Genomic DNA, 25,237 nt, shown 5'->3' with positions numbered 1-25,237 from the left:
GTTGGGACACACGGCGGTCAGTGTATTGATGTATATATTTTCTTTGTTCTCAGAACTTTGTGTTCACTGGTGATTGTTGTTTCCTGAATCTGTCTTGCAAGACAGCAAATCACATGAACACACCACACTTGTATGTGTATATGGATCATCAAGGAGCTTAAAGGATTTCATAACTAGTGCTTGTTGGTAGTATGAGGTTCCACTTGAACTGCAATTCCACCACTCTATACATGGCTTGGACTATTCCTCATATATAGAGTTGCAAATTCTAGTTCAAAGTGTACCTCACTGTACTAGCCTCTTCACAGTAAGGTGCATAGCATGTCAAAGGGTGTACCAGCATTAGTACTATTATTTTACTGGACATAGACCACAGGCATTACACAGTTAATTCCTTACGTTTCAGATCTATCGACAATATATAGAAATCAAGCTATTAGGCAGTGTGTGGTCAATTTTGTTTTCCCCTTCAGTAGATGATATCACATGTATGTAAAGATAAATAAAAAGGATCCAAGCAGGAGGAGGAAGGGGGGGGGGAGTTGATATGGAGTGTAGTGTACACGTCACTTAATACATATCTATCTATTAAAGTACTATAGTTTGCCGGTCTCAGTATCTGTATACCGCTCTCGCACAAGGTTGGCAGTGTGCCGGTCTCAGTATCTGTATACCGCTCTTGCACAAGGTTTGCGAAGTGCCGCTTTCTGCTGCTCATGTCCAAGCAGGAAAACAAGCTGCTCTGACAAACCGGTCCATTCTTAGCTGCACAAATGGATAATATGGCTGCACGTTTAAACTCTACATACCCTGTGTTTTGAGTTGTGAAGGTTCGTGAGCTATGGTTATTCCATTTGTCCTTGGAGCGATAAGGTGCTTCTTTATCAGCCAAAAATAAATGTATTGAGCCTTTAGTTTCAAATGAGTAGTTGCAATGTTTGCAGGCAAAATTCTTTAGATCTCCAAGTTTTATGTCCGTCAGTAAAGATGTAGCAAAACCGTCGCCTCAGGCGTGTCCCCATGTAAATATGGCTTCATTAGAGGTGTAACGGTAAGGAGGAGGTTTGTATTTATCAAATGTGTGTAGCGCTCTTTCACTTGTATCTTGATCTCCATTTTACTGAGGAGCCTTAATGCCTCACTGTCTTTCAGGGGTGGATCTAGACTTTATGTTTAGGGGGGGGGGGGCGATTTTGCATAATCATGCCCCTCCTTTGCTCTGATTGGCTGGCCTGCGATAACCCCGCCTTCCGCCCGCGATTGGCCCCGCCCCCTCCCGTTGCGGTCGCCGGCTGGGACCACTCTGATTGGCTGGCCCACATTTAGCCCCCCCCCCCCCCCCCCCCCCGCTCGCTCTTAGCCCCGCCCCTCCCGTTTTACTCGGGGGCTGGGACCTAGCTTTTTGCTGCTAGGGGGGGGGGGGCGAATGCCCCGATCGCCCCCCCCCCCCCCCCCCCCCCCCCCCCCCCCTGGATCAGCCACTGCTGTCTTTCAGTGTATGGACATCGTTCTTGCAGTATCAATCTAGTTGCAGCAGATATCTGGAATCTATTTGGGCCTTTTGACTTTTTGTATTTTATTCAGCCAGTACGGCGAAGTACAGCCCCTTACCTGACTGTGTATTGTACTATGTCTGTGGCGCAGAGAAGTGGTTACAGCAACATCTCTTATTTTATTTGTTTAAATAGAACGTGTAAAGGAAAAGCCAGTTTGCCTCAGATGAGGTCATAATTTTAATGTACAAGTGATGATAAATTGCTTAACAAGATTTAATAGTGCAAAGAATTGTGTTTGAATTGATTTGATTTTAGGATCTGCATTTAATCCATAACTGAACTCCTTGGCATTATATATGAGTTTTAGTAAAATTGTGCCAAATGTATATGGGAAATAGATTCAAATAGTAGAACCCAAGATAATTAAAATGAGTTCAGAAATATGAATTTCTTTTCAGCCAGATATAGTCATCTTTGATATAGTGTAAAGCTAATGGCTATCACTTGAAGCTGTGGATATATTACATTGAATACTTTTGAAGGAATTGTAATTTACACGTCGATTCTATTTCCAATTACAAAATTAATTTCTTTCTCTGCAATAGTGCATTTAAAATGTGGAAGAAAATTTGTTGCATAATAATTACCACAATGAACTATATAATGTCCCTCTAACTTCTCAAACCATACTTTCAGCATGACAGAAAATGAGAAAGAGATGCAATATATTTCTTTTAGGGATGTAATAGTTTAAGAATTCTTAAAGTGGAACTCGCCTAGTAACAGTGGAGATAGCGATTTTCTGGGTTTAAATAATACTCGGCCAATTGTTTCACTAGGAACTAGTCCACTTTAAGGTATTGAGATGTCAATTGAAGGGTTAATAGTTGGCTGACAAGACTGCTAGCAATAGGATTAACAGAATGTTCATCAGTGTATTATACTCCTTCTATGTGTGTAAGATAAACTATTAGGGTCTGGAGATGTCTCCTCTCCGCACTCTATTCCTCCACCCTACAGGTCTTACGAGGTACTTGTGTAGTATTGTAGATAACTGCGGTAAATAATCTTCTGTATTGGTGCTGCGTAGCCAGTGATGCCATCATTGTTTTTTGCATACATTTATTGCAATAAATAGATAATACTCAATTGATATCTGGCCAATCAGTTTCTCTAGCAGTATTGACATACCCCTGCTATAAAATGTAATTGCCTCTCAGAACCAAAAATTGAGGGATTTAGTCCTCACTGAGAGAATTGTTGGCAAATGTGGAAGTTGCTCCCTATGTCCCTTTTGGTCAGCTATGCAGCCATAATCGTTGGTTATTAGCACAGCTACAGCCAGATATGTAAGGCCTATAACTTACATGCAGAGTTCCATGAGTCCATGGCATCTATGCTGGGCTACTGTGAAACTCATACAGAGCAACCATGTAAGGTAAAGTGAGCTCATAGGTGCCATATTTATAATGGAGCCCTCTGTAGCCTAATGGAGGATATACACACATGTAATACTGAATAGTCAGTTAGACAGTAACTGGTAATTCATGTTACCTGTTGTTTCTCCGTTCCCTTTCCACGCCACTGTACATATTGTGCAATGTTTATTTAAGTTCCTGTGGTTTTAGAAAAAAACCTCAATAAATAGGTAGTGTATGTAGATGTGAGAAAAGGTGACCAGAGGCCGATGGTTTACAAATGGAAACAAAGGGGGATAATTGTTGTGCTCATTAGTTTAACATCTAAGCAACTGATAAAAAGTCAGATGTCCATTTAATACAGATAAATGTGAAATAACCAGTACATGCCTAATTTTTATTATTATTATTATTATTATTATTATTATTATTATTATTATTATTATTATTATTTTATTTTGTGAAGTGCCGTCATTTCATGCACTGCAGTATTTTGAGGGGATCATGCTACCGGCAAATTACGTACAATGACATGAAGCAGAAGGTAAAAGTGACCCTGCCCAAATGCGCCTACAATCTAGGAGGTGCCAGGCACCCTTGCAGAATAACAATTGTAGCTGGTGGGAAGTGTGTGCTGCTTCTGTATAACAGAAGCTTCATCAGACACCAATATGGAAGCAGCCATTGGTGACTGGTATTTCTGTACAGCTACCGGTGGAGTTGTTATGGTTGCAATGAGGAGAGACAACGAAAAGGTGGAGACATAATAGATGAACCAGTCATTGTAGAAATCTTAAGAAAGCCATAACTGTCCTCCTCCATTTATCTTCTCTGAACTCCTTCCCCTCCTGGTTATAGAGAACTCTTTGCTTTTATGCTGTATGGGCATTATTGTGGTTATCCTTCAGCTCAAAGCAACGGTGAGCCTATCCCTTAGTGTGTTATCATTGTGTAATTTTCATCCTCAGCATCCATGGTGTTGGAATAAGTTAGGACGCTAATTATACTCTTATATTTAAAAATTATTTTAAAAAAAACGTTTGGTTTTTTTTTTGTTTTTTTTCAAGGCTGTCAAATAGCACACAGTCAACCATAAAGCCAATGCTACCTGATTTCTGTCCTTCTACTTCAGATGCCCTCCCCAAGTGCCCAATGGCACCCTGCTGAATTGATACTATCCAGTTGCTAATGAGACTTGTGTCATGTGATATGCTGTATAATTTCCATTTTGGCCTTTTGACTTGTGGGCATGTATTTAAAATTGGACATATAACCTCTATGCATTCCCCACAATGAGATTTACTGTTTGCTATGTAAGATGCATAAGATGTGTGTGAGATATTCTGCTGCAAAAAAAGATTACTCACTAGAGTTTTCAGTCTAGAATATGTTTCACAGTAGAATATTAAGCCGCTCACAACCAATCAGATGCTGTTCTCAGTGGTACCGAATGCCCCCAACTTCTTCAACGCCACTGAGGTGTACAGTGCAGTCATTAATACGGTACATTATCACCATCTCCCCGTGGCCTAACTTTATGTAATAATTACCTAAGTATTAAATGACCAGTAGAGTCTGTCTGTTTAACACTAAGTAGCCTATTGACTGTTGGGAATATTTATGGGGTCATAATGTATTTAACTTTTACTTAATGTATATGTTGGTGAATGTTTACCATTATAAAGTATAAAGCGATCCCTGCATAAGAAGAATTACCTCATGTCATTGGTCTCTTCTCCGCTAAAGGTTCCATTAGTGAATGATTCCTCCTTTGGGTTTGTGTAGTGATTGCATTTTATTGCCTGTAAATCAGCCCTGTGGACAGCGAATAAATAAATAGTTAAAGTACGGTATACGGTAATAACATCATGATCTTTTGGAGAAAGCTTTGCCTAGTTAACTTAAGAGTATTATTAGAATTAATTCTTCTTGGTAATTGCTCCATCTGAACATTTCGCTCTGCTATGGCTTTTGTGATTTAATGTTAACATTTAATATCTGTAAACACAAGTGTTTTTACTTGAAATTCAATAGTAATTTCTTATTTGTAGTTTTGTTTGTGTGTGTTTTTTAATTTTATAAAATAGCACTAATGGCCAGATCTGTCAAATGCCATTAAAGCCAGAGTTGTTTGTGCATCCTAAAGGAGTGTAAACTCTGTGTAATTTTACAGCAATGATGCCGCCGTAAATCACTACTGTAATAAAATGCTTGCGGTTGGCTTGTTACCATCTTATGTAGTAATATTCTAGCCAGTCTGATATCTGTATATTGTATTGCATTCATGTACATGAAAATGTACCTGATTTATTTATAGGGACTACTTTGATTTTATTTCTCTGTAAATGTTCTCTATACCATTTGGACATAACTTGTCATTTAGAAGGTGCTCACTCAGAATTACTTTTCCACTTAACACCCTTCCCCCTGTGCCAGGCCTGGGATGTCCACCGTACTTCAGTCTGACCAAGACACAGCCCGGGTGACTACTGCTACTGACTGGTTGGCTCTGCAGATCTACTAATATATCTTAGCTGGTGTTACTATGTAAAGAATGAGCTGTTGCAACATGAGTCGCTACCCCCCTACATTGACAATAGCACATTGTGGACAGGCGTGTCGGGTTAGAGAGGTTGCTCCTCAATCCTCCCATGTCTCCGGCAGAACAGGACTGCAGCAGTGATTCATGGGGCATGTATGTCAGCTGTGTATAGTGGTATCTGTGATCGTTACTTGTTAGCATAGTCCCTCCAATAGAAGGTAGTTTAAAAAAACAATTGTCCAGATATCTGAAGCCAAATCTGCTCTGAAACAGGTATTCATGAGAATTCATTCAGGAACTTTACTAGGGACTTCATGGAGGTGACCAATTCTGAGTTGTTGATTTCCAGTGAATTGATATTGTTGTAATATCAGGGTCAGCATGGTGGCTTACTGGCTAGCACTTCTGCCTCACAGCACTGGGGTCATGAGTTCAATTCCCAACCATGGCATTATCTGTGTGGAGTTTGTATGTTCTCCCCGTGTTTGCGTGGGTTTCCTCCTGGTGCTCTGGTTTCCTAACAAACACCCCAAAAACATACTGGTAGACTTTGTATTCCTGGTACTTGGATATTGCTTTAGACATGTACTGTTGTACTTTATATACACCTGCTGTTCTAAATAAAAAGTAAAAAAAAAAACATACTGGTAGGTCAATTGCCTGCTAACAAATTGACCCTAGTCTGTGTGTGTGTGTGTTAGGGAATTTAGACTGTAAGCTCCAATGGGGCAGGAACTGATGTGAGCGAGTTCTCTGTACAGCGCTACGGAATCAGTGGCGCTATATAAATGAATGATGATCATATCATGGTCCTGCCACAAAATGGTACTTCGGAAGCATCATTTTACATAAGGCAGTGGTGGGCAACATGGTATTTTTAAGGGCCCTCACAAGTGGCCCTTCATCACGCAGTGTTACTGCATGCCTGATGCTACTTCTCTGGTCACAAAACAATTCTCCACAAAGTCCAAAGAGTAGATTAACCACCCAGTCATTGTCTACTTTGCTGCATACACTGAGTGCGCTCCCCAGCTCTGTGATATTACAACCATTAACAAGAGGTCCAAAAATTGGGACATTAGTACATGAAAGAGGGCACATGCAACCCTCAGATTGCATTTTACCCCCCACGCATTGGTTCTATTGTGCCACACTTAACAGCACTGTTTTTACATTGTACACTACATGCGATAAAGATTACTGAAAGAGAAAATGTAGTCGCTGTATTTACATTTAATCTTCTCAAAAGTTGGTGTAAAATAGGGTAGCAGAGTTTATATAGTTATTAGATGGAAATCTAAATGTTCACTCTGTAACTACTTCCAGATTGATAGTGATGCATTTGAAAAGCATTATTTTTTTTATTGATTCTTAATGCAGTAAATTACCAAAGTTATTTGGCAGCAAACAGATATGGCCTGTGATGTTGTCCCCATCCATTCTCATGATAGCAACACAATTTGCATTAATCACATTCCCAACTCACTCACTTATATTAAAAGGCTTCTACCATAATTAATCCGTTTTTATTTCAAATCATTTTGGCACAATTTCTGGCAATAAACACTCGCAAGAGACGGACACTTGAAAAATAACGTACACGTTTCTGCAATCTACCTACGACTTTCTCTCCCGAGAAGTTGAGTTATTGATAGCCCTGTAAGGGCATCTGATGCAAGTGTCTGTGGATTAAGACCAATATGACAAATGTTAAGTGGATTATTTTGCATAAAAAATAGACAGTTTGTAGAGTTGTACAATTAACCTGTGTTTAGAAAATACCTTGATTTATGTTCACACCGATATTTGTGTTGCATACATTATGGAAATTTAATTTATAATCCATTTCGTTGATGCGGTCATGGTGCTTAACACAATCATTTACTTAGCCTTCAATATTGAATGCGTTAAAGGTTTAAACTTGGTTTTTATTTTATTTTTATATTTTTCTTATAGGTGGCAGCTGGGGAGAGAAGTGGGGGGGGGTTATTTTCTGCTGTAGTTTCCATGAGTCACATAGGGAATTTGTCGTTTTCAACCAGGTCGCTTTGATATGTATTAAATTACAATGGCGGTTTTGTTCTCAGTATAGCAAACAATGACCTTGGGTATAGGCTGAAATGCTATTCTTCACGCCTTCCGTTTTCTTTATACAGCCATCTGCACACACAGGAGTTTACCGTACACACCTTGAATAAATCATAATATCCTCTATGGAGCTCTATTTGTTTTCAGCTATTATTTTTGCATTTTTATGTTATTATAACCGTGTACTATCAATAGACTGGTAAGAGTAGCTTAAAATGGCTTTCTTAAGTGCTGAACAAATTGATCTATGGTTTAGTAGCGTATAAGGAGGCAGAGAAAGAAGTGCACCAATTGAGGCTGCTAGAAATGACCGCCAGGAGCCAGAATTACATTTGTTTCATGGACTTTTGCAGCTAGGCGGTTTATGTGCCAGTATGTATTACAGTCATAGATCATAAAGCCATGACTGAGGTAAGCGGTTTGAAGTTAGCACTGGACAAAGAATAGATGTCACTTGTGCATTTTGTGTACATATCATATCAAGACGTGAGGCTGCCAAGTTTAACCTTTTTTAATGTCTAGGTCTGATCCAGAAGTAGGTAAGATAAAAACCACACCAATTTGGCTGCCAATGTAACCTTACTACGGAGAGAAAAATAATCCTTTCCTGACCCCATAAATGGTCATTCAATGTGTTTCCTCTATTAATCCCTGCAATAATGTTATGCTTAGTATTCCATTCCTTGAAAGAAAGGCTTCCAAGGCATTTGACTAGCGACACTGCCGTTACTACCTCCTTTTAGTAGATAATTCCTGAGCCTGACCGCCCTTACAGAGAAGACCCCTTCCTATGCTGATGGCCATTGTCTCTTCTCCTCCAGTCAGCGTATATGTCCCTTTTGTCACCTACATACTACTGTGCGTATAAAAAAATGGACATCATATTGTTATAACCTTATATTCAATCTCAGAGATTGACATAATATAGTAATATGGTTACACAAGTTTAGATTCTACAAGAAAAATTCTTTTCATGATGTATGCATCTGTGACATGTAAAATAAAAGTCCTAAAAAAATGCATTCCCATTGTTGCATATAATGATTTTCAAAGATAATATCTTAATATCTAATATTTAATAATTTACCCCTGCTTTACCGCATACTTGCCAACTCTCCCGGAATGACCGGGAGACTCCTGCATTTCGCACGAGTGTCACGGACTCCCAGGAGAGTGTGGCAAACTCCTGGATCTGCCCACTTCCTTGTGATGTGGGCAGTAGGTCCAAAACGATGCGATTCACCGGGAATCATGGCATTTGGCCAAAATGATGCAATTTTTGGAGCCCCGCCCCCTGCACGCCCACCTTCCCCGTCAGGCTCCCGGATCATACTTGCCATAAGTTGGCAAGTTTGCTTTACCAATAGCAAAATTGTGGAAGACATATACCTAGGATCTCCACATTTACTAAGGTTTAGGTCCTAACAATGTTTAAATGGCAATTTGAGTATAAGACAATGGTTGGAGCCGTAAGGACATTTGGAACTTGAACTGTCTCTATCACAGTTTACCCTGCTGTGTGCTTGCTGCAACACTGCAAACGTGCGCTGCAGCCGCTCCCACAGGGCGAAATTACTACTTGTTCACTTGCGACATGTGCACGATCCTTCCATACAGAGATTCAACTTTATTAACTTCCAGTTTCCTACAGGAGTGTAAACATACTGGGGTCATTTCAAGTGCAGAGGCCTTGGCTGCTCTGCAGGGCTTCTAATAGCTGCAAAACCACTAGGCAAATTGTAGTAGTCATTATGCCTCAATTGCTGTACACTGTAAATAACCCACCTTGTATTGAATGTGTGTAAATTCACACTGAAGACATGTGAAAATACTTCACCTACTGCAAAGAATATAATCTGATGAGATAAAAGGTGCACACAAAACATCCACGCAGTTATTCTTGGTCTGTTTTCGTTTGCTTTTTTTATGATGGAGGTGAACAGCAGAGTCTAGACCTACTTTAATGTCTGCAAAGTGTTTTGATTTATTACAAACTAATATTTAAACTACCATTATTAATAGCACAAATGTTTATTGCTTTTTAATAAATATTACACTTAAAAAAATGTATTTACTTAATTAATTTAAGAATTGTAATTTTGAATCAATTTAAGGGGGCATTTAAAAAAATAAAATAAATCTGTGTATGTGATACTGTATTTCATGCACATATCTGTATCTCCGCTACCTTACAGTATATTCATTCAGTGTTTCCGCATTGCATTTTAATGCAATGTGGAGTGTGTGCTGTTATGCCTGTTTTGTCGCTATCCAATAACGATTGTCGAATCCCGATTTGTGGTTCCAAAGCACAAAGTAATTTTAATATCCAAAAGTAGCAGAATAATAATGCGAAATAAAATAGTACAGCCGTTACTTATCGCAGGTGCTCTGGATCCAGTGTACAGTCATTCAGGTCTGAAGGCTGTGGTTAAAGAAGACTGGTCACTAGGTCCAGAGCCCCTGCCTATATGCAGTCAGTGAATACAGAAAAACAATGCAGATGATGTGGCTTGCTTTTATTGGTCCAGGCTTCAGGAAGGTCCAGTGTACTGCAGATCATAGGCCAGTTCAAACCAAAATATCCAAAGGTGGGGGTCATCTCTCCAGGGGATGTGCTCCAACTTTCCCGCCAAGAATCCAGTTTCAACTAGTCTATTTGCATTATACAGTCGGTATCCCTTTAAACATTTATTCCCTAACATCGCTAACTAGAGTATGCAATGTGCGATCTCTTCGGCGAATGAACCGGACAGCTGTTGATGAATAGGGGATTACAATGATACTAAACATGACATAGTTCCTGCAACCTGAACCTTTGGTTTCACTAACATGTATAGAACTGATAATACTAAAAATAAATACTGCTATATTTCGACAACAAATATCTATTTGTTGCAACTACAATTAATGTGTACTAATTATAAATGTGTATGTGTGTAAAACCCATTACTGGCATATGTTGCGGCTTGATACGCTCCTCCACGCCGTAGCGTGCTCTACGCATAATTTCAGACAAATTCAACCAAGTTTGCTCGATATTAATTGAAATGACTTTATCCAATTTACTGGCTTCGACAGTACATTAGTTCATGGTAATGTGGAGGCTTATAATATGTAATGTGAGCTGGAATCTGATATGATGTCAAAAAACTTTCTTTGATCAACCACGTTCATATATAATGAACCGCACAACCTGATGTTTACGGGCATTGAATGAGAAATGCCAGTAAGCCCTTCATTTTTATTATATATATATATATATATATATATATATATATATATATATATATATATATATATATATATATATATATATATATATATATATATAATAAATAGGGGCATGCATGAGTGTAAGAAATATTGGATACTAATCTATGGGAGGATAATAAAGCTATAGGTTTGTTGTACAATGTACTTTTATTTTCTTGTCCTTTTTGAGGTTTGAACTTCTATCCCAGCAAATACTTGCAGGCAGGAATAGAGATCAGCTGCCGAGGTGGAAGACCGACAGAATGGGATCAGTAGCGCGTACACATAAGAGCTATAGACATAACACATTGATTCTGCTTGTTAAAGATAATCTACTTTAAAACAGTTGCCTATATTGTGTGTGTGGTATTTTTTTTTTTTTTTTTTTTATTATTATTATTTTTTTAATGTAAGTAAGGATTTCTGTAAGGGCCATATTAAGATTATTTAGTGCGAAAATTATATGTTTTTGTTAGCTTCATATTGTGGAAAGTAAGTTGTAAGATGGTGTAATGTAGAGTGTGCAGGGGCGCACTACTAAATTGAATGTGGAAGCTGGACCCACTTGTGCAGTCTGCCTCCACATTTTGGGACATGCCATTTCTGTGCCAGCTTATACCGCTTTCATACTGCCGCCCAGACAATATCCTGGGTATATGAACACGGGATATTGCCAGGAGGCAGAGGCTCCCCCGGAGTCAAAATCCTAAGTAGACCGCGTTCATACTGAACACGGGTCTGCCCGGGATCCCCATGGCAACGTCACAAGAGGAGCTCTGATTGGCCCCTCTTGTGATGGTTTTTTTTTTTTTTTTTTTACTTTAATATTGTGTCTGGTGAGACCCAGGTTGAAAAACCTGGGTCGCACCATTTATATCTGATGACCCGGGAAATAGATCTGGGACCATTCATACTGCACTTCGACCCGGGTCATCTGGACCTGCCCTGGCAAAAACCCTGGTTTTTGGTGCAGTATGAATGAGGTATTCGTGGAACTCCTGTAGTTGGACATTCCATTTGTTTGCCAGCTTAGTGGTACTCCTGTATTTAGGCACCAGTTCATGTGGTGTCTCACATTTTAGGCAAGCTGTTTAGGCGACAGTTTTTTGGCCTACAACATTTTCGCTCCAGGTTATGTGAATAGCCATTTGGAACTGTATTTATGTGGAACGAAAGTATGGTTGGGCCATGGGAAATGCAAAAACGACAAACATTTATGGAAAAGTGAAAACAAACCATACTGTATATAGGCTACAGTACAGTTTATCCTGTTATGTGGCCAGCCAAAAAACAACATATAAACAACAAAAAGGACACATCTGCTAAAACATCCCCAATAATATGAAATTGCAATATTAGGGTGAAATTAATGGTCTGGTATTTATTTCTGCAGGCCTTGTATGAAAACATGCTGGTGGAGCTGCCCTTTGCCAGTTTCTTCTTATCGAAGTTATTGGGCACAAGCGCTGATGTAGACATTCATCATCTGGCCTCTTTGGATCCTGAAATGTACAAAAATCTACTTTTCCTAAAAAGCTACGAAGGAGACGTAGAAGAACTTGGGTTAAACTTTACTGTGGTTAATAATGATCTCGGAGAAGCGCAGGTAAGTTCCCAGGACTGCCGGCTAATCATTAATTCCATAGTCACATTCATATTATTCGGGTTTTCAGATAAGAATACATGTGCCTGAAGTATTTGCTTTGTTGTTATTTGTGGTGTACTATATATGTTTGGAATGAAGGGAACCTGTAATTATCTAAACCAGTTAGACCATTGAAACACAGAAGTTGATGGATTGTTTTATTAGCCTTCAAAGCACTAAGTGGCACATTTAGAAACCCAGCTATTTCATGTTTTGTTTTTTTTTCTTGTTTGCTTCAAGTCTGAATTTTATGAATCTCTTGGGCAAGCATTGTATATATTTTCTGCCTGGGTGACCTAAACCTTCCAACAATTAAAGTGTAGAGATACCGTAAAGATTAGACATTATCTTAAAATTGCTTCTGGCAATAAGCAGCCCTTTTTTGTATTCCACTTGTATTGAGCTAGGTAATAATAAAGCAATAATCCCGGATGTCGAGGGCATTAACGGAGAGTTAAAACTTTTACTGAAGCAATGAGTAAAATTCTAATGCACAAGTCGTTAATTTGTAATTGTTCTGCAGCCAAAATAGATTATAGATATTTTGTATGAAATGATCCACATTTTTATATGGCCTCAGTCAATGTTCTAGACTTCTCCATGCCTAGGGTAGTAAAGGACTTGTGTTTTGCGTTTACTAATTATTCCACATTCCATAGGGGAAGACTTTCAGAATGTGACAAAACTGGTTTGGGCCTGTGTCTTATAAGGATTCGCTACCCAAATTTTTTTTATTTTTTTTTAATACTTAATGCCCTCAATTGATAAGATCACTTACAAATCCTTATTAGAAAGGGAACGTCAATCTTCATGGTTTTGCTTTTAAAAATATTATAGATTTATTTTTAGATGGTCATTAGAGTTATTCTCCCTATAGAAAGGTTCTATGTTTATTTTTTTTTTATTTCTTATTAGCAGGATGTAGAAGTTTATATTTACCGTTGCCAGTGGCTTCATGCTGGGGACTTGAGAGTTGTAATAGTCTTGTAGTATGGATAAAGCGAAGGCAACATGGCGCACTTCTCTCGCTATCCAATTGTGTGTTATGTTTCTTGTTACGCCTTATGCTAAAATGTATACATATGTGTATATTATGTGACCATACAACTTTTTTCTTTATTAAAGAGTACATTCCTGATCACTGGCTGTTCTTGGATTTCTAAATATATAACTTTTTTTATCCTATAAAGAATACACCACAAAGCATGACATTCTGTGCAACTCTAGTCCTGTAAGATGGGTTATTGCTGAAATATAGAATCCCCAGAACTCAAGCATTCCTGAGCTGCATTTGAATTACTGTATAAATGGAGTGGATAACTGCACTCATTTACTGTACAAATACTGCTTTACAGAGCAAAACACACTCTTAATGCAGCTGCAAGTGTGCCATCTAGTGTCCGAAACCAGTCCTACTGCTCTGCTAATAAAACTATGCACAACCTTACACAAATTACACTACTGAGCTCTCTATTGTGTAAAGTTAGGAAGGGATAAGGTCATAATAGAACAAATGATGCATCTAAATAAAAAAGAATGGGTGTTTCATCTGATCTCTTAGTTTTGTGATCTCTTTCTATAGCTCCACAAATGTCATAGCGATGTACAGTTCTGACTTATTGTGTTTTGCTGATCAGGTGGTAGAGTTGAAGCTGGGAGGAAAAGATATCCCTGTAACAAGTTCCAACAGAATCGCTTACATCCACCTTGTGGCTGACTACCGCCTAAACAAGCAGATCCGCCAGCATTGCCTGGCATTCAGGCAAGGTCTCGCCAATGTGGTCAATTTGGAATGTCTGAGGATGTTTGATCAGCAGGAAATCCAGGTATGTTCTCTGTGAATGCTGTTCTGTGTTCACATGTTGCCTTGCCAATGTAAATGTATGTCTAGCAAACCACATAAACTGGCTGTAAGATTATAATACAGGTAAACACCACCAAGCGGAAATGGGTTTGGAACAAAATGTTTCTTGGACACATAATGCAGACTTTGGGCTGTAATGTGAGGTTATGTGTTGCTTTTTTACAAAAAATATTAGTCTCTCCCTAGTTGTTGTTATTTTAATAATAACACAGGGAAACAATGTAATTTGCTAAATACAGTTAAAATTACTTCCAAAGGAAAGCCTTGTATTATCAGGATTTCAGTTTGGTATAACCCGTATCAATAAGTGGACATATACCTGTACATATAAAGAATGGAGACCCTTGTGGCGCTAGTGTGCATGGGCTCCTGTAAGATTTTTCTCCTGACTGTTTGTTTGTTTTTAGGTTTCTTTTGTTTTTTAGATTGCTGCATATTTTTATTTGTCTTTGGGCCAGTTATTTATGTCATCATCTTATTTTCTGCACAATATCCAAAATATTTTCTTATGTTCTGGTGCACACTGAAAACCACTCATTAATAGAATTTTTAATTTGTGCAGCTCTAGATATGGGTAGTTCAGCAATTATCTTTTCATTAATATTTACCACCCGTTTGGAGTCAAAATGTTGCTCAGTTCTTGTGGCCGAGTTGGTGTTGGTGTCTATTGTCGGATGCTGTCACTGGTCTGTATGAGGAAAGTCTTCTCTGATTTAGTTGGTAGGGTAATTTTTACAATGCTAAATATTTCTCATTTATATTCTGTTTGTAGGTTTTGATTTCAGGGGCACAAGTTCCAATCTGTCTTGATGACCTAAAGTCCTTCACAAACTATTCAGGTATGTATCAATATATACTGTGAAGCTGAAGCACAGTGTTACTCTTATGCCTCTCACTTTTAACTGGATAAGTGTAAAATAGGTATACATAGTTGTATGTGATGGGGATCTCTTGAAAGATAACAGAAATGTTTTATAGATTCTTGGATATGAGAAAAGTATTTGAAAATAGACATCCAAGGTTCATTGTATTACAGATAGACACTGAAAGATAAACCAAGATAGCCAAATGTAATACATTAGTAGATTGTTCTTTTTAATTAAATATATTTTCCATCATTAATGTGAGGTCATAAACCATGGTATAGGAAAAATCCCATTTGGATACATTTCTCAAGGGTAAATATAATGATGTCGTAGAAGAAAGGAGGTTGCTCATGGAAAATTTGGGGATAATGAAAGAAAAGAAGTTCCTCAGGAGAAGGTTTAAGGAGATATTAGACTAAAGGTTTCCATGAACTACACAGAGATGTATACTGCTTTTCTAGTCTAGAAGGATGTTTTATTTTATTCCCATCTCTCGAACTATGATTACCGATGCAACTTTTTGTTTTCTTTCCCACCTATTTGAATTCAAAGGGAGAGATACAATTAGCTGCAAAGTGTCTCTGCAACGTCTGCAAGACACTTTGCAGCAGGGATTTCTACTTTAATTGTCGGCAAAGTGCGCGGCGTGATGTCCACGTGCCACATCACCGGCTTTTGCCTCTCAGCACTGAGAGGCAAAAATGCCAGGAAGTGTCAGGAATCGAAACTCATGAGTTTGATTCCTGAAGATGGCCTTATCTGTGAGGAGTTTGTATGTTCTCCCCATGTTTGCGTGGGTTTCCTCCAGGTGCTCCGGTTTCCATCTAAGCTCCAATGGGGCAGGGACTGATGTGAATGAGTTCTCTGTACAACACTGCGGCATAAGTGGCGCTATATAAATAGCTGATGATGATGGGTGCTACAAAAAAACCTCTGCCATATACACAACGGCTACACATAGCTTGTATACAAAATGTAGGGTTTTGAAATATATCCGTGAAAAAGTAAAACCAGAAAACAGTATTTTCACTTTTAAATTTGTTTATATTTACATTATGGGAATGTATCTTCTATATGCTCTATGCTTTTCCAGTAAGCCATATGGAGCACGATCTATATTAAAATGCTGTATAAAAGAAAGGTTTGTTTATAGAATTCTCATTGTCTCTACTAATGGTGCGTTTACTTTAGGAGGATACACAGCCGATCATCCAGTGATTAAAATTTTCTGGAGAGTTGTTGAAAATTTTACAGATGAGGAAAAGCGAAAACTACTGAAATTTGTGACAAGCTGTTCTCGGCCACCATTACTAGGTTTTAAAGTAAGTGTTGCTACTCATTCACTTTCTGTGTTAAAGTCTATTTATTAAATAATTTTATGAAAGTGGCAACCCCACCTTCTATCCCCGCTAAGTATAGAAAATAAGTGTAATTCCCCTTCATTACCTGAAGTCTGGAGATGGCCCATGCTGTGGCTCTCCGAGCCCGAGAACTCGTTTTGTCCACAGCACTTCTGTAGAGCGCTGTTGAAGGGCTAAGGATGACTTGCAGTATGTGTAGGGAAAATGAACAGAATTCAGCGTGAGCTCCGGGATTGTTTCCGAAAACAATATGCACAATTACAGCAAATTGCTGATTGGTTATTACTATGGGTTATTGCATATTTCCTCTCCTTTGTGTGAATAAAACTAGTTCAAATATCCATCTCTTTTAAAACACTGGTCCTTTTTCTTTGCCCCATAGTGAAAAGTGTGGTAAAGTGGCAATTTGGTGATCCGGTACATCTGCGAGTTCCCCTTCCACCTTGAACACGTGTGTACCTTTCACAGAAGAGCCCATGGTTGTATGTGCTGTTCTGTGTTATAGATGTTCTTATCTCAAACACCACTAACCCCGGAACAAGGGGTCCTGTTAGTTCATGACCTGTTACATTAAAAGTCAATTTGAGGCTTAGCTGAATTTTCCGTCAGGGAGAGGCATAAACCCCAGATAAATTAATGTGAATAGACCAAAAGAAACACCCGTTAGATCTATAAGAAGCATTGAAAATGAACATGAAAGCGCTCACTAACTAGTGATTAGTAAATAATTAGACTCTTTCCTTTCAATGAGGGGTGTGTACGAGATCATGTGCTGGATAAATAGTGAAGTGAGAATGTTTGCTTTGGCTTAATCCCTTATGGATGTTTTATTTGTCTAAATAGTTGAAAATGAGTTCTGACTAATGTCAAAAAGCTATCTATGAATAACCTCCTGCCCTATAAATATAAGCCAGGCCAAACACAGCCCACAATACGCTGCAGCAGTGTAAAGATTGACACAATTTATCATCGGCATATGAATGTGTACTGAAGATTACACAAGGATCATATAATGCACATTGGCGGCATGTTAAAATAGTCATTATTTTCCAATATTCATTGTACTTGCTGACAAATATTGCTTTTAGGAGTGGTCTGTTTCACAGTGGAAATCCTTCTTTAGATCATAGTTAAACAGTGAAATATGTTTTATCATGATTGGCCAAAGATAGCAATAACACATATTACATATTCTTACTTTACTGGCGTTAATTTCATGTTCACATAAAACTCTAGTGTCTTTCCCCCAACACAACATAGACACGGGTCTTCTTTCTTTTTAAACTGCCAGATTGCTTACTAAATTTGGTTCTCGATCTTAGTTATATGTGTACAATACCGTGATTACATTCATTAAGCATCACTACCTTCTTTTCAAGTCTAACTGTACACACGCTGCAATTCTTCTGTATTTACTGCAGGCGTTGTCCTAATGGCTATCTGATCTTCACAGTGCACTCCCTTCTCTGGTTGCCACAAATGAACAGAGACAGAGCAGACTGTTAGTTTACCAATCCTTCCCCATTTCCCAGGGTCATAATGTGGATTACCAGTGTTGGCATTACTGCTGTTAGCATGCGCTATGATGGTGCAAGGCAGCTGGTGCATTGACATTCAATCCGCTCATAGGGGCATATTCAATTCTTTGAAGTCCCCGCAGCGTTAAAACTATTACCGTTATTATGGTAATAGTAAGCTGAGCCGCGAGCGGGGCGCAAGATTTTTGGTGTTTACGCCAACAATTGAATATGCCCCATAATGTCTACAGTTGTTACTGGAAAGTAGGGACTCATCCTTTACTTTGCTGTGATTGGTCCACTAGTATACCATGCTAACGATAACTAGAGTTGATAGCTTGGTTGTAATGTGAATATCCTTCGCCAACCCCTATTCTTTTCTTGTTGTCTGTAATATTTCATTAACATCCTGATCTGGAGCCTTTGCTATAATGATACCATTTTCCTTATTTTTACCACTCTACATTATGAAAGAAATATTCCCAATAATTATCTTTAATTACTTTTAATAAACAAGGTGTGGTATTTCCAGCCAGTACCACGTCTGATGTAAAATCTACAAATAAGTATTTACAATGTTGTGAAATAAAAAGCAGGACATTTTAATCTGCCTTTTTAAGGTTAACTCCAATTTAAACAAAATCAAAATAATAAGTATTTTATATAAGGATCATTCTACAAAAAAAAGGTACTTATAAGTATAGTAATGTATACAATAATGTATAGTATACAGGTAAACCTGTGTATATTTTTCTCTGCTTACAGCAGGTGCAGAGTCCTCCTAACATCTCTCACCTCTCCACACGCAGCCAGTACTCCAGCCCCCAGCAGTGCCAGAACAAAGACTGACAGTCTGCACTATTGCAGTTTATTGCTTGAGGCTGTCAGTCATCGGCATTGCAGTGCAGGAGGATTGCTGTTCACACATTGTTACTGCCCGATAATAATGTGTGTAGGGGGCAGAGCCGAGTGTCAGCACCATCTATAACTAGATAAGCGTTTCTGATAGGTGTAGTTGTAAAAGAAATCTCATTTAGACTTAGGGGGGTATACAATTGTCGGCGGGATTGCCGAAAATCCCGCGGTCCGCGCAGGTTTACCGTTATTACAGTAATACTGCGCGGAAAAACCGTTAATACGGTAATTTACTCGCTGGAGAGCTGCGAGGTGAAATCCAGCGAGAGATTACCGTATTAACGTTATTAGTTTTTCCGTGCCGGATCCCGCGGACAACTGAATACCCCCCTATGAATTTAATCCAGAGACTCCCAAAGTGAGGAGTACATTAACCATACTCGGCATACAGTACTTGCATGGTGTGGTCCTCCAGCCTTGTGTGGGGCCGCACAGAGGAAGGAAGGAGAGCACAGTGCACTCCCTCCTCCTCTGGGTATGCCATGTGACCTCCCTGCACTGCGCGGAGGAGGTCATGTGACGCTGAAGTCTGCTGCCCCCTTCTGATGAGATCGGGAGCAGACACCAGTTTCCCACCAATGTTCTTAATGAATCATGCTCCATCTGTAGGTAAAGAATGATGTAGGGTTTAACGATTTAGATGTTGTTCAAATTTGACTTCTCTTTTAATTTGAGTATTTGCATGATTGTTGTAAAGTGTTGTTTAAAAATAAACCTTGGTTAAGTTGTGATTGTGTTTGGAAAGTTTGACTAAATTGGACAACCATTGTACAGTGTGCTGGCTCTGACATGATTACTATACAAAATCAAAGTCTGCTCCCATTTGTTCAGGTTTGGTAATAGTGGAAAACAAATTTGCAAGATGACCGGAACATGGTAGTGCATTGTGATTTGGTTGTTTTTTTATCAGTGCAATTTGGCCATCGTGTAAAGCAAAGTTGTTCCCTTTAGGTTGTTCTACATAATTTACATTAACAGATGGCATACTTCAACTAAGGGTCTGATGCTGCTTATTAACGTAAAGGTCTACTAACCCAGTATGCTGTACAGATGGTTTAAGAGAAAATTATTCTGTCTCAGGAAATATTTAAGACCTTTTCTTTAGAAGTCTATTGAAGGGCTTCACAGTGAGCCTTTTGTGAGCATAAATCAGATAGTAATGAATAATGGCTTCTGCTTGGCTACATGTACGTGTAGATACAGTCTGTGGTTGAAGTGGGCTTGTGTACAGTGGTATGTCATATCACCACTGCTCCTACTGCCTTCATTGTAAAACCATAACATTCCATTCACTTACATTTTCCATACTGCCACTTCTAAATGTCTACTTTGACCACTGCATACAATCAAATGCAAATGCAGAGGAACATTTGAGTGCATATTTGTGAATTCTGACAAATACACTTTTTTTGTTTTGTATTTTTGTTATACAAACAGATGTTTTTATGTTTATTAACTTTTGCCACTGTGCACATCAAAGGGGGTAATCTTCTAATAATTTTTGCAAACTCATAATTTACACACAGTTCTGTTCATTTGTTTCTGGGGCATTTCTCCATTTAAATGGATTTTATATTGAAGCATTATTTGTAGTAGAAGTCACTCAATATTTCTTTAATTTTGAGGAACTGCTGAGTGTGGCTAGGAATCTAGTAGCCAATGGACACGGTTGCTGGAGGTTCTGGTAGCCGGTTAGTGTAGTTTGATGTTCTGGTAGCCACTGATTGAGACAGAGTTTGAAACAGCTACTCAATGTGCTGAGGTTTATTGTTGCAGTTGTATCGCAAGGCTTGCAAGTCCCAAGACTCTGCCATTGTTCTGGAACTCCAAGTATTGTTGTTCTGGGGCTCCAAAAGAATGCATTGCATATCTGACAATCAGGGGAGCCCAGAGACAGATTCTCGGATTACATTTGAAGTCAATTGATGGGTTTATTTAATTTACCTTGACAGTGTAATTCGTGCTGAATCTTATATAATTTTGTGAAAAGTTACATTTGGTCAAAAATTGATTTTGTTTAAAAAAAAATAAAAAAATGTGGTGAATTGTCTTGACTTAAAGTCTTCGTATTGTAACTATCCCTTGTAGTACTGCTAAGAAAAATTCCACTTACTGTAATACATATACCTGGTCTTCAGGCTTCCAGTCTCTTACTCATGTACATGAATATTAAATATTACCCTAAAGAAGCTGGCGATAGTCTCCACTTTAAGGCTTTATAGTGTTGCATCCTGACAATTTCTAGACATTATTTAATGTTTGTAGACTCTGGATATCACAAGGTTACACCATTAACAAATTAAGAGCCCATTTGGAGCCAGATTAAATGTTACAAGATAGCATTTTCTAAAACTAATTAAAGCTTAATAACTTTAATTAATTGGGCTGCTGTAGATACAAAAAAAACCTACATTTGTATTAGAGTGGGCAAGAGCGAAGTACCAGTCAGGTCAAAATAATAAATGGTTTCTTTCCACTGGTGAACTTTTGTCTCCCCTAGTTGTAATGTAATTATGCAGTTTTTACTTTGGCGAGCCACTGGTTTTACGGTAGCACTTCATTCTGTTGCATTACTAAACCTTTAAAGTGAAAAAAGCCAATAACCTATGTAGAGATAGCTTTGAAATGCAGCAGCTTGGCAGTCAGATGCATTTAAATTCTTACCTTCAAAATAGACGGTCTTCTATGTTAATGACCGTGTGGAGACCTTTCCCCTATGTGAAAGTTAGAGAGGGCACTGATTATACTAAGTAATGTTTAATATTGGGGAGGTTTGCATGCCAGTAATAGAAATCATTACAAAATATAGAAACAATGTACTACTTACAAATAGCTGCATTTATGTAACAGTAAAAGTAGTCTTTTGAAAATTGTGCTCCAATATTTACATCTTTGTTCATTGCTTATCCTAAGGCAGATGCTGCAGCAGTAGGGCTTAGTATGTCCAATCCACTTCAGTAGATAATGTGATTTACTAGCTGCTCACAATCTGCCGCCATTCCTTCTTTTCAACTCTGCTGGTCTATCCCATGGAACCATTGAACCTGGAAGCTGGACTGCGCCACTGATCTGAAGCCATCTCTCTGCATAGGGGGATTCAATCTGTCCAGTCTGAGTCAATAGACCACAAGAAAAAGTGCTCTAACCTGATTTATTCAATCGGACTGGATTTTGGGCCTGAGTCATTAAGGAAAGTAAGGCAAAAAAAGAAGTAAATGTTCTACGGGACAAACCATGTTACAATGCAAGGAGTGCAAATTAGTTTATTATTTTGCACATAAGTTAAATAATGGCTGTTTTTTTCATCTAGCACACAAATACTTAATAGCTTCATTTGTACACTGAAATTTAAAGTTGATCTAGGACATGCCCTATCCCAACTATAAATCTGTTCCCACATTTTAAATTTACCTCCCCCTTAAATGCTACATGGTTTTGCCCAGGTGCAAAGTTACTCCTTTTTTAAGCTATGCTCTCCTTAATGACTCAGGCCCTTTGAGTCCTTCTGCTGTTTGATTAGTTGTAGGAACTTGTGAATGGTATTACCTAGGGCAGGTAACCCCCCCTCCCCCCCATCTAGTTTTTATATCTGCCGGAGGATGGTAGCAACCATTGTTGGGCCCAGTCACACTACAGAAAATTTGCTATGCCCAAAAAAATTTTTGCTACTTGCTAATTTATTTTTATTTATTTTAGTGAATGGGTTAGGTAACACATGGAAGTCAGAGTAATATGCACTGTATTAAAATAATTAAGTATGTATCTAGAAAAGTAATGTTGGCAATTAAGTGATATATTTTACAGTTTTGTTTTTTTTTATCTATTCTCCTTCTAGGAATTGTATCCTGCATTTTGTATCCATAACGGAGGGTCTGATCTAGAACGGCTTCCCACTGCAAGTACCTGCATGAATCTCCTAAAACTTCCAGAGTTTTATGATGAAAACCTAATGAGGAGCAAACTGCTTTATGCTATAGAATGTGCCGCTGGCTTTGAATTGAGCTGAGTTGGGATTTTATTCAAGATGAAATACTCCAATGAGGGACTCAAAACTGGTGCCTAAATAGAATTCCCCACCACATGGAGATGTTTGAGGGATCCTGGCATTATTACATCAAGTCGATATCAAAATCTGCAATAGATTGCATATGAATTTCTGTTTGATTTGGGAACAATGTTCCAGAAAGAGCACTACTCAAATAAGGTGACCAGTCTGCAGAAATTACCAAAGATGATGATTTGGCTTAGTGCTGTTTGGATGGAAAATCTCCAGAAGCTGGCAATACGTTTACACATCTAGCAGATTGGTCGCTTAATGGCTTAAAACAGGGTCTGGATCATTTAGAAGACACACACATCTGCCTAAACCAGAACAAAGGGATGCGAGAGGCGCATTAAAGCCAATCCTCTTTCTCCTGCATCAGAAAATAGTACAAGCATTTTAACTGTTTACACTGTGTTTTTGCTTCACTACCTGCCCTAATGGTTGGTAGACATAAAGTGTCATTTATAGTATTTTATTTCTCCTTTGGAAAGGTTGGACTATGAGTTTTAAGTGCTTCTGTACAATGTACATCATGATGAATATGATACAGTTGTGAATATAAGATAATTGCTTTGCTTCAGTTCTCATCACTGTACAGTTTTTTTGTATCAGTATGGAGGAGATTAATCAATAACATCTATTAAATATTATTTCAATCCAAGTTCCCAGTGTTCTTAAGTTCTAGTTTGGGAGATACTCATCAGCACCAATCACACAGCTTTTTACCTTCCTACTTGGACAATAACTGATATTCAGCTTTGGGAAACAGATGATATTACCCAGACTAATTCAACTGTCCTGTAACTTGTAGAAATGAAAAGAAGATCTACTGTGAGAATCAGCCCTGTCTGCAGCTGTTTCCGGTTTTTCTCGTGGCATAACAGAAGATCAAAAGCTGATTGCTTTTTTTAAACTTAGTCTATTTGTAGTTACAGGTATGAAATGTAAACTGTTAAAACATGTGATATTGGGGAGTCTCATAATTTCATGCTACACATTACACTAAAGATATACACCAATCAGCCACAACATTAAAACCATCTGTCTAATACTGTGTAGGTTGCCCTTTTGCCACCAAAACAGTTCTGATCCGTCAAGGTATGGACTCCATAAGTCCTCTGAAGGTGTCCTGTGGTATCTGGCACTAAGTCGTTGGCAGCAGGTCCTGTAAGTTGCGAGGTGGGGCCTCCATGGCTCAGACTTGTTTTTCCAGCACATCCCACAGATACTCGATTGGATTGAGATCTAGGGAATTTGAACGCGAAGACAACACCTTGAACACTTTGTCATTTCCTCAAGCTATTCCTGAACAATTTTTGCAGTGTGGCAGGGTGTATTATTCTCCTGCTGAAAGAGGCCACTGCTATCAGGGAATACCATTGTCATGAAGGGGTATACTTGGTCTGCAACGATGTTTAGGTAGGTGGTAGGTGTCAAAGTAACATCCACATGAATGCCAGGATCCAAGGTTTCCCAGTAGAACATTGCCCAGAGCATGACACTGCCTCTGCCTTCTTCCCATAGTATATCCTGGTGCCATCTCTTCCACAGATAAACAATGCACATGCACTCGGCCATCCACATGATGTAAAAGAAAACGTGATTCATCAGATCAGGCCACCTTCTCCTGTTGCTCCGTAATCTAGTTCTGGTGCTCACGTGCCCATTGTAGGTGGTTAATAGGGGTCAACATGGGCACTCTGATGCACTGTGTGTTTTGACATGTTATTATCATAGCCATCATTAACTTTTCCAGCAATTTGCGCTACAGTAGCTGTTCTGTGAGATTGGACCAGACGGGCTAGCCTTTGCTCCCCACATGTATCAATGAGCTTTGGGCGCCAATGGCTGTCGCCGGTTCACCGGTTGTCCTTCCTTGGACCCCTTTTGGTAGGTACTGACCACTGCATAATGGGAACACCCCACAAGACCTAGCATTTTTGAGATGCTCTGGCCCCAGTCATCTAAGCATCACAATTTGGTCCTTGTCAAACTGACTCAGATCCTTACGCTTGCCCATTTTTCTTGCTTCCGACACGTCAACTTCAAAAACTGACTGTTCACTTGCTGACCAATATATCACATCCCATGACAGGTACCATTGTAACGAGATAAATCAATATTATTCACTTCACTTGTCATTGGTTTTAATGTTGTTGTGGCTGATTGGTGTATACTGTATAGCTGACACCTGCAACAGCTTATCAAATTAATCTATTCTGAAG

General features: G+C 38.7%; 1 protein-coding gene across 3 annotated transcripts in view; it reads left to right on the top strand.

Annotated features, from left to right (window-relative positions):
- UBE3C (ubiquitin protein ligase E3C) overlaps nucleotides 1–23,673 on the top strand; it is an 84,551-nt gene extending 60,878 nt beyond the window's left edge. For all 3 annotated transcript variants that reach the window (XM_075212116.1, XM_075212117.1, XM_075212118.1), the window contains exons 20-24: nucleotides 12,193–12,405; nucleotides 14,082–14,270; nucleotides 15,081–15,147; nucleotides 16,366–16,496; nucleotides 22,803–23,673. In XM_075212116.1, coding sequence (XP_075068217.1) covers nucleotides 12,193–12,405; nucleotides 14,082–14,270; nucleotides 15,081–15,147; nucleotides 16,366–16,496; nucleotides 22,803–22,973 — 771 coding nt within the window. In that variant the 3' untranslated portion in view covers nucleotides 22,974–23,673. The remainder of the gene's footprint in view (nucleotides 1–12,192; nucleotides 12,406–14,081; nucleotides 14,271–15,080; nucleotides 15,148–16,365; nucleotides 16,497–22,802) is intronic.
- Nucleotides 23,674–25,237: the final 1,564 nt, after the last annotated feature.

This window comes from Mixophyes fleayi, chromosome 5, assembly GCF_038048845.1.
Source record: "Mixophyes fleayi isolate aMixFle1 chromosome 5, aMixFle1.hap1, whole genome shotgun sequence".
NCBI classification, from domain to species: Eukaryota; Metazoa; Chordata; class Amphibia; order Anura; family Limnodynastidae; genus Mixophyes; species Mixophyes fleayi.
The sequence above is the reverse complement of the archived record's forward strand: the minus strand, read 5'-3'. Positions and strand labels throughout refer to the sequence as shown.